Source organism: Cebidichthys violaceus, unplaced genomic scaffold (assembly GCF_023349555.1).
Source record: "Cebidichthys violaceus isolate CVI_PGR_0920_01 unplaced genomic scaffold, fCebVio1.0.p SCAF_44, whole genome shotgun sequence".
NCBI classification, from domain to species: Eukaryota; Metazoa; Chordata; class Actinopteri; order Perciformes; family Stichaeidae; genus Cebidichthys; species Cebidichthys violaceus.
In genome coordinates this window covers 1,418,244-1,428,243 of record NW_027176639.1, presented here as the reverse complement: position 1 = coordinate 1,428,243, position 10,000 = coordinate 1,418,244, and the positions used below count along the sequence as shown (strand labels likewise).

Sequence of the window (10,000 nt, the reverse complement as noted above, 5' to 3'; positions counted from 1 at the left end):
GAACCGTCCACGTGACTTCAGTAGGATCCACTGTCGACTGCTGGCCGTCATGTGACATGCCCGTGTGCTCCAAATAAGACTCTAGGTGTGGCAGGAGGTTCATGTGGTGGTGAAGAACTAACTACCTTTGTGTGTCTTAGTAATCAGATTACATGATAAGAGAGTTAAAGTTTCCGATTCAGCTGATTATTTCAGGTAGAGCGAAGGAGGAGAGACTACGTGTTTTGAGCAGCAGTAACACTACAATGTGCTTTTCAACAAACAATTGAATATGAATTTGCCTTCTCGTTGATTTTGACCACTTATTCCTGTGAATCACTGTCAGTGTGACTGAATGGAAGTGCAGCAACATGTCACGAGGAGCAGCGTTGAAGTGTGTTCTGAGGTTTCCAGTGAAGGGTTTTCTCCCTCTCCGGTGTCTTTTTGGATATTTTGCTGAGTCGCCGTGTGCTCCACGCCTCCTTCTTCTCTCCTGAGACCGAGTCTGATAACTGACTTTGGGCACAGGTCGATACCGAGCACTCCTCCTCTGACCACAGCTTTCTATTTAAAATCTGCATGGAATTGATCTCGATCATTTTCCTGTGAATAAGGTGACGCGAGATCAGAACTGCTCATTACTTCGCAACGTTAAGCCGCTGCAGTAAATGAACAGAGAAGAACGGGAAACACTGAGACTCCTGCTGTGAGAAATGTGTTCAAGTGACAGAATGATAACCGCTTACATTAATAAAGCTCACACTCCAGTTGGCAACTAGCTAAAGGTAGAATCACTGGATTTATATCAACAGTGACTAAGACACAGTTTTAACGTCTGCTGATCCACTTAAGAAGGTTATTAACAGACATCCAGCGTACACCATTCAGTCTTCATCCTGTAGGAGAAAGATTTGTCAAGTAGGCCATGAAGCCTAAAGATAAAGTAAAGATGTGATGATTACCAGCGTCTGTCTTTTCTTTTAAACAGCAGGTATGTTGATTGTTATCTGCAGGTAACCTCCATTCATTCTGGCTCAACCAGCATCAGGCTGCTGCAGCGTAATGCTCATGAACAGTAAACTGGTCAGCTCTGTGTCTGTACAGAGAGCGCCAGTTCGTACAGTAACCGGAGAGACATTCTTGGACAAAATTGGAGGCACGCCGTCCAGAGCTCCATGACTAGCTGACCACTTAAGGTCACGCCCTTCTCCTCGTCCCTGAACTCCCTCAGGGTCTTCAGATGATCATTCGGAACCAAAACGATTCATCTTTTAATCCGTTGATCAGGTCTAACACTACTCAAACCAATTAAACTCGTATTTTTCCGTCTCCTGTTTCTTTCTGATGTCCTCCTTCGCAGAGAGAGGCCGGATTGTGTCTCCTGAGATGAATTGGGTTTAATGGAATGGGTTCTCCAGGACATCTCAGCGGAGCCCTCGCTGTCAGATAGACCTGAATGGAATCTGAGGGATGTTGTTGGCCCTTACTGTAAATTTCTGTCACACCACAAGAACAACCGCTGTCATTTTATCAAGCACGCGGTTCATGATCCCTAATCGTCAAATTTGATTTGACTTTGACTGCGGGGGCTCGATGAGCTTCCCGTCTGCTGGATGAGGCCGCCTCTCCCGCTGACTCAGACGTCTCTTCATCCCATGCCCGAGTGCAGCAGCGCTGTGCAAACGGCAAGACTCATGTTGACATTTGGATGTGTGGCACTGTTGGAAATAGTTACTCATGTGATGCTGATGTTCACGGCCACCATTTTTTATTTTTGCTCCCGGTCTGTTGGACAAAAGTTCAAATAGATGTTTGTATGGTTTCTTTTAAGGCAAAACAGAATTTATTGGGAAAAAAAAGGAGAATTGCTCTTGTAGTTCCACGTAGTCTGAGTGTTGTAAAGGCTTATGTATCTTTCCCCTACTGCACGATGTTAAATGAACTTCATCCTCCTCTTCCTCCACCAGTACATCAAAGACTTCTACAACGAGACGATGGTAGAGCGTTACGACTGGGCTCCGGACGAGGAGCTCCTCACCGTCCTCTACTCCCTCACCGTCTCCATCTTTGCCATCGGTGGGATGATCGGCGCCCTGCTGGTGGGCAGACTGGTAACCAAATATGGAAGGTTAGTGTGTGTGTGTGTGTGTGTGTGTGTGTGTGTGTGTGTGTGTGTGTGTGATTTTTGGGCATATAACACACGCCCAGTGCATCAACCTGCGTTCTTGACAGGCGTCTCATTCTTCGGACACGTCGCTCTTTGTTCATCCTCAAACAGGAAAGGGACGCTGGTGAGATCCACGGTGCTGGTGTTTATAGGAGGAGCTCTCATGGGCTTCAGCAGAGCGTGCAGGATGCCCGCGATGGTCATTGTCGGACGCTTCATCACAGGAGTACACTCAGGTAACAGCACATAGCAGAGACAAATATGTAGCTGCATGTAACCTCTGCAGAGCTGTTTCAGTCGCTTTTGTGCTGCTAAAACGCCCCAAATAATGACTCACGCTATATGTTTGATGTTATTGAAGCTTGTTTGAGTTGTGTCGTCTGGTGTCTGGTGGAGCTCGTGGTGATCCCTCTCGTTTCCCACAGGCATCTCTCTCAGTGTGGTGCCGATGTACCTCGGTGAGATCGCCCCCAAGAGACTGCGAGGCTTCCTGGGCCTCGTTCCCAGCATTCACATTTGTCTCGGAGTCTTCATCGCTCAGGTCCTGGGACTCTCTGAGCTGCTGGGAAAGGTACAAACATCGAGGCGTAGAAGCGCTACACGGGTCTGCTGTGCCGTGTTTGTGGCTGAACGGATTCACCCTTCGTCCAGTTGTACCGTTCTCTTATTTTTACATGATATGGATTTCATTCTGGTCGTGAGTTTGGTTCATAATGCATCAGCTCAGGCGTCCGTCCTCCATCTATCTAGTCCTGACTTTGCTTCAGAAACACACACCAGATGCCGTCGTATCTTCCTCAGTACACCAGTGTAATTCTGTAAACTATGGCGCATTCACAAATCACTTATCAGCATGAATAAGTAGCAGGACAGATGATCGTTTATATGACATGGATCTGATAGAACTGGACTCTTCCATCTGCCCGGTTCTGTCTGGTACAGTAGAGGGGGGGGGGCTTGCTTATTGAAAGCAGCTGATTGGTTGTCTTTTAGTAACATGTCCTGTTCTGTCGTCACACAGGAGGAGTACTGGCCTCTGCTCCTGTCCCTGGTGGTGTTTCCTACCGTCGTCCAGCTGATGCTGTTGCCGTGGTTTCCGGAGAGTCCCCGGTACCTGTTGATGGAGAAGGGGAATATTCAGGCCACCATTGAAGGTTAGAAAGTGGACTCTTTGTGTTCTTCTCTACCAAAGACTGCGTCTTCATTTCTCTCAACAACCGGCAGTTTTTGATCGTCATGTCTGATAACAAATGAAGTTCTGTGTACTAGGATGAATGGACCTTCTTCACGTCACAACATGTCTTCTGTTTCCTGGTGGTTTTTTGAAGTTTCTGTCAGGACCGGTCAAAGCTTCTCTTTCTGTCCTCTTAGCCCTGAAGTGGTACCATCCGAAAGGAAACATCCAGGCGGAGGTTGATGAGATGCAGGAGGAACAGCGCTCTCTGTCTTCCGTCCAGACCATCTCCGTGTGGGGCCTGATCAGGGACCGCTGCGTTCGTTGGCAGGTCATCACCATAGCGGTGGTCAACATCGGCATGCAGCTGTCTGGCATCGACGCGGTGAGTGTGGAAGGCCTGTTGTCCTCTCTGTCTCTGTTTGTGTAGTTATTATGTGAGAGTGAGAGAGCTCACATTGCTACAGTTCCAAGCTGTGCACCTCCTCCTGTCCATACATCACAGTCCCACATGCAGCCACTGAGTGACTGAGCAGGGGGGCAACAGGACCACGCCTCATTATCTCCTGGTCCTCTCTGTTAGTGCTACCCCACATGAGAAGGTCCTCCCATCCACACGCACAGTCAGACGCATCTTTAGACTCATTCCTCCGTGTGGACGGGAGCTCTGTGCATGCTGGCCCACATGCTAGCACCATTTCCCAGCAGGAGGGGGGGGGAACCCCACTGAGTCCCACTGTCCCAGAAACACTAGAAGACCTGAGACATGCAGACGAATCCACTGTGTGCAACGAATCTGTAACACAAAAGGCTCAATCAGACATTTTAGTGAAAACGAGCTCGATCCAAAGGTCTTTTTTATTAACAAAGACCAGATATATATATATATATATATATATATATATATCTGTGTGTCTGTTGTTTCACAGATAAAGCACCTCTTATACTTACCGTGGCTTTATATCTTGCCTACAAAACAAGGCTCTTGATTCACAGGCCGGTCTTCACTCTGACCATCACTGAGGTAGTGACCTGAATAAGTTACAGCGTTACACAACTCGTACTCAAACAGGGCGAGGAACTAAATGATCCAGGAAGAACTCAGAGTCTGAAGGATGAGACGGTGCAGACAGGTGCAGGGTGCCCCTCGAGGTGCCTCCCTCTGGCTGTGTAATTGGGAGAAGACCTTGTTTGTACACCGAGATGCACCAGAGGGACTACATCAGTCAGCCGGTCCAGAACCAGCCTGGGTTTTGGCGCGGATGAGCTGGAGGACGTCTCAGAGGGGAATATGCCAGGGCTGCTCTGCTTACTGCTCATAACTCTGGATGGATGCATGAAGAAGACCGTGAGAAGAAGAGGGATCATTGTTCCCAGCACGGATGTAAATAGTCTTTAGAGTCAGCAGTCAAGTGCTTTGACTCGCATTTTGCCTTTAACAAATACTGAAAATTACAGTTAGACATACTGTAATTTTGATAAAATGTCCATTAATTGTTAAGGCGTAAAAGTAGATTTCAGTTCAGCGAGGAAGAATTTCAGACCATTAGTATGTCATTTCTCAAGACAATGAATGTGTTTAGACCCATATGACTATGAATAGTGTGTGTGTGTGTGTGTGTGTGTGTGTGTGTGTGTGTGTGTGTGTGTGTGTGTGTGCGTGTGTGTGTGTGTGTGTGTGCTCTGCTTAGTTGTAGGTGTGCTCACACCAGCGCTGCAGCGGTGATGAAGCAGCATGTATGTACGGTTACTAAATCAGCAAGACAGCGTTCAAGCGCACCAATCACCATCTTGTCCACACCTCATCAATGATGGATGTTGCATCAGCAAAGTGTGATTAATGAGAATACACAAATTAATTTCAAGGGGAGCACTTGTCAGAAGTCCACACTGATGAAACGCTGTATCTCAAATGCGTGAGTGATGGTCGGCGTGATGATAATGATTACTATGATGAATCACGAGGAAACGCCAAAGAAGCAGAGCGACTTTTTGGCTCCTCGTAAAAAAAAAAAAAGAAGACAAAGTTTGAGTTTCAAAGCATCTGTGTGTGTGTGTGTGTGTGTGTGTGTGTGTGTGTGTGTGTGTGTGTGTGTGTGTGGCATATGCATCATATTAATAAGCTTCATGTCACTTTCACTTTCAGATCTGGTTCTATACAAATCAAATTTTTAAGGACGCAGGAATCCCAGAACCTCATATTCAGTACACGACGGTGGCAACCGGAGCCATTGAGGTCATCTCTGGGATGCTGGGGGTGAGCAGACATGTTCACAGAAATGTCATATCACTATTATGACACTATTGTATATGGCCGCAGACACAGACAGTTGTTTGGTTGATCCAATGTGTAGAGCTGTTGCTTTTCTCCATTTTGAATAATTGTAAATTAATTGCAATTGTGCAAGCTCCCTGTCATAACTAACCTGTGGAACCTGTGGTGATGGTGAACTGAAATGATCAGAGGACACAAAGTCACCTGTTTTCGTTCCTCTCTGTCCGTCTTGCAGTGTTTCACTATCGAGCGTCTGGGCAGACGACCTCTGATGATCGGCGGCTTCCTCTTCATGGGTCTCTGCTGCATCGGCATCACAGTGTCTGCCCTCTTCCAGGTACGGCGGCGTCTGACGCCCCGCTAATCACGAACACATTACCATCAACCTGCAGACTGTGGCGCAGGGCACACAGTACACATTTACGATCATATTTAATACAACTAGAAACTGTGAATCATGTGTGAATAGGTGTCCATACTGTACACACATTGAAATCTGCTCGCTGTCATCTTCTCCCCTGTTGATGTTTACAACTCGTGACTTCAGACTCGTGACTCTTGTGTTCGACCAATCACAGGCGCAGCTGTCCTACATGCGCTACATCAGCGTGGGCTGCGTTGTCGGGATTATTGCTGGTTTCTGCATAGGTCCAGGTAAACACTCCAGAGACCCTCTCTGCACCTCCGGTCCACACAAACCGCTCTAGACGTCGGGCTGCGCTGTGCGTAAGATAACACTGCTCCCTGCTGGAAGCTTGCACAACAGCAGGCACCAAATCTCTCAAAAAACACACACAGCAGCACCTCCACCTCTCCCCGACTCCTCCTCCCTCTGTGAAGAGATATTGTATTTCATTAGTCTTGTAAATTAGGAAATCATAACTGCCACACTACATCCATTCCCACAGCCATTTGTACACCGGCTGAGTTGAGTGAACTGAATTAAGAGGCAATAGTTTACAACTTTGGGAGCCGCGTTGAGTGGACCTGTGAGGATGATGAATTAGAACGAATCTGGTTTACACGGCGCCATTCGTCAAGATGGCAAAAATCTATTCCTCGGCATAAGGACGAGGATTTCTGTAGCTGCAATTAGACTTTTAATGGCTCATTGTTCATAAGCTAGCGGTTTCCTTCAGACGAAACCTCACGTGCACAATGACGCCCCCCCCCCCTTCCCCCCCCCCCCAGCATACATACTGCAGATGTTGACAAATTATGGCCTCGTTATTGGTTTGACGATATTAAACCTTCCTCTCTGCAATTATCGTGAACAGATAATGAGGACATCGTTCGGAAGGCTCATCATTAGAGCTTTTACTAATGCATATTTCTCCTTCATAGCTTTCACTTCTAACAATGAAGAATTATGCGTTTAAAGCCTGGACAACATCTCGTAGACGCTGCATATCAAACTAATGACTTGCTCAAGTCCTGGCGAAGCGATTCCGTCTCCTGTTCGGAGTTGAACTTTTGCCAAGTTGACAAACATCCTCCTCTCTTACCGCTCAGTGATAATGAACACATAATGAAGTGCACACAGAGATATCAGTGTAATGCAGCACAATAGCGAAAGGGGCTTGAGGAATGTTCATCATTTTGTTATATCATTGTTCTGTTTGTTTTGAACGACTGCCAGAGAATCGCCCTGAGCGGGAATATTGATGAACTAATTGATGAATGAAGACGCTGGTGTTAATTTCACAACACCCGATGGATTCATGGTTAGCTGTGATTTGTATTGTGACAGCTTGATAGGATGCCTAGTTAGATCAGAGCAATAGATGAAGCGTGCCGTCAAACGCGTGGCCTTTAAAATAATACAGACTCTCCGTCTCCTCCGGGTAGCTGGCGTGCCTTTCCTGATCACTGCAGAGCTGTTCAAGCAGTCACACCGACCGGCTGCCTACCACCGTCGCCGGATGCCTCAACTGGATGTCCAACTTCACCATCGGCTTCGTCTTTCCCTTCCTGGAGGTAACGCAAATTCTACTGCTGGCTTTTGGAAATCGACATTCCTGAAACGACCAAAATGTGCAGCAGATCTCGCGGGTTCGCTGCCTAAAACACAATTGGTTTCACTGTAAAATGAACATCTTATGCGGCCCAATGTTTCGTCTCGAGCCTCGTTGGCATCGCGAACATCAAGATCATCCGGGATCTGTTGCGTCAGACTCAAGGCGATTATGAGACGGGCTGTCTGGTTTCGTTGGAATGCAGGTCACTCCCCAAATACCAATCAAACTGCTAATTAAAAGTGACCTTGCCGTCCCTCGTTGTCCCCGGTGTGGGTCTAGTTCACCCGACGCAAAGGGAAGAGGACGACGTGTCCCGTGGAGAGTGACGATGTAAACACATGGGCATCATGTGGTTTTTAATGTTTCGGTTTTGATTTAATAAAATGAATAGAGCGGCTTCAGAGACGTCCTAAGCCATGTCTTTGACTCTGAGCTACGCTAGCAGCCTCCCCTTGCCTTCAGTCTTTGCGCTAATCTGCACAAATTCAACTTTTCAAATTAACAACAGCTTCAATACTTGTGTGTGAAAAACCAAAGACAAGATTCACCCAACTAAGCGGTTCCCCTGAGCTCCACGGAGGAGCACGACGCTACTGCTTGGGTTCAGTCACCGAGTTACAGAGTTACAGAATAGTAAAAACTAAAAACTTAGATTGAATAAATTCACATGAATGTGCTTTCATTAGCTTCCCTGTGCCCTGCTTCTGTCTGTTATGGACCAAAAGGAGTTGTTTTAAAATGAGAACACTTCTCGTTTCCTTTTCCTTTCCTTGAATGCTGACCACTTTGTAAAGGAAGTCAGGAGAGTACTTGTGTTCTGTGACCGTGCCTTCTTGTGTGTCCCTCCTCCACAGACTGCTACAGGTCCTTACTGCTACCTGATCTTCTCCGTGATCTGCTTGGGGGTGGCCGTCTACACCATCTTCGTTATTCCTGAGACCAAGAACAAAACCTTTATGGAGATCAGCCAGATGTTCGCTGCCAAGAACAACGTCCTCGAAGAAGACTTGACTTCCAACGGTCATCTGAAAATGACCACGATGAACGGCTATGGAACTCTCAGTGAGAAATGAGAAGGTGGACCTGCATGACGATGATGGCCTCCTCTCTCAGCGTGCCTTCTGGGTTTGTAATGACTGAAGTAACCGCAGCGGAGATAAAAGGTGGAACGTTTGTGGCCACGATGAGATCTGCTGCTTCATGTGAAAACTACAGAGACCCGTCGCCTACACACACTTTCTACACACACTTTCTACACACACAAAAGTTTTAACCGTTGATCCCCCAGTCAAAGCGCAGCTCCTGTACTTCATGTGAGACAGGAGTCACGCGGTCATGCGTTCCAAATCAAGCATCAGTGACATTTTAATCCCTTTTTTCTGCATCTTAACGCGTTTTTTACGGGAGCCGAGTCGGTTTCTCACGGAGCTCTCGGACGCTTTAATCTCCGCATTAGCTTCACTCTGTTGTAACGCGTCCCATGATCACTGTGTCGCTGGTAGGCGGCGGCGAATGCTGTCTCTTTGTCGCTCAATAAAGACTGCGTTTGTTTAGCGACGCAGCAACAACACCTCGGAGGCAGAAGAGCTTCCGTCGGCGACCTCAAGGAAAGCCACCCGCTGACAACCATGTGAGTGATGTGAGGTTCAGGGCTCAGCTCAAGGTGAAGAGCTCCACCAAGAACCGGAGCTGGTGTTGCCTTCGTCTTTCCGTTCACTCTGGGATCGTGTGTCTATTTTAAGAGAGTTTGATGTTGTGGCTGCTGTAGTCATTCCATACGTCTTGTCCATTTTAATGCACGTTTGTAAAGCTTGTTGAAAAGCTATAATTTATCGATATATACGACAACAAGGTATCTGTACAAGTTTGTTCAGTCGTGGGTTGTTTTTTTTAAACCGGCCTGTTTTACACCATAAAATACAATGGAAATAAAAAGAAGACGTGCAGAAACATTCACATATGTCTCTGTCTTCTGAGTGTTCCTGTGAGCTGCTTTGATGATTGAGCCTCATAATCACAGCAAACACAAAAACAGATTCATACACAGGGAGCTAGTTTACCCCACTGCACCGTGAGACGTGGAGCAGCTCCACTTCTTTAGGGGCCGACGCTCACTTCACATTCATTCAGCTGCTGTGACGACCAGTAACTGGAAGTTAGCCTCCACAAGATTACAATAAAGAGAAAAATCATTATCTGGCATTACTGTTATCTCACTAACCACCCCCCCCCCCCCCCCCCCCCCCCCCAAAAAAAACAACCATAAACATAACAAAAACCACCATTTGCAATTACAGCAGAAATACATATCATTAATCAAATTCACAGATGAAATGTGGGTCTTAGAAGCACAACCAAAATAACTCCCAACACGGACAACACAGAAA

The 10,000-nt window shown here is 46.9% G+C and overlaps 1 protein-coding gene across 1 annotated transcript in view; it reads left to right on the top strand.

The window, feature by feature from the left end:
- The window catches only part of LOC137886521 (solute carrier family 2, facilitated glucose transporter member 9-like), a 12,852-nt gene extending 3,338 nt beyond the window's left edge, over positions 1–9,514 (top strand). Inside the window, 11 exon segments of the mRNA XM_068729010.1 lie at positions 1,947–2,107; positions 2,258–2,382; positions 2,572–2,717; positions 3,168–3,300; positions 3,518–3,705; positions 5,467–5,577; positions 5,831–5,932; positions 6,174–6,249; positions 7,444–7,505; positions 7,507–7,572; positions 8,468–9,514. Coding sequence (XP_068585111.1) covers positions 1,947–2,107; positions 2,258–2,382; positions 2,572–2,717; positions 3,168–3,300; positions 3,518–3,705; positions 5,467–5,577; positions 5,831–5,932; positions 6,174–6,249; positions 7,444–7,505; positions 7,507–7,572; positions 8,468–8,686 — 1,389 coding nt within the window. The 3' untranslated portion in view covers positions 8,687–9,514.
- The last annotated feature ends 486 nt before the right edge of the window (positions 9,515–10,000 follow it).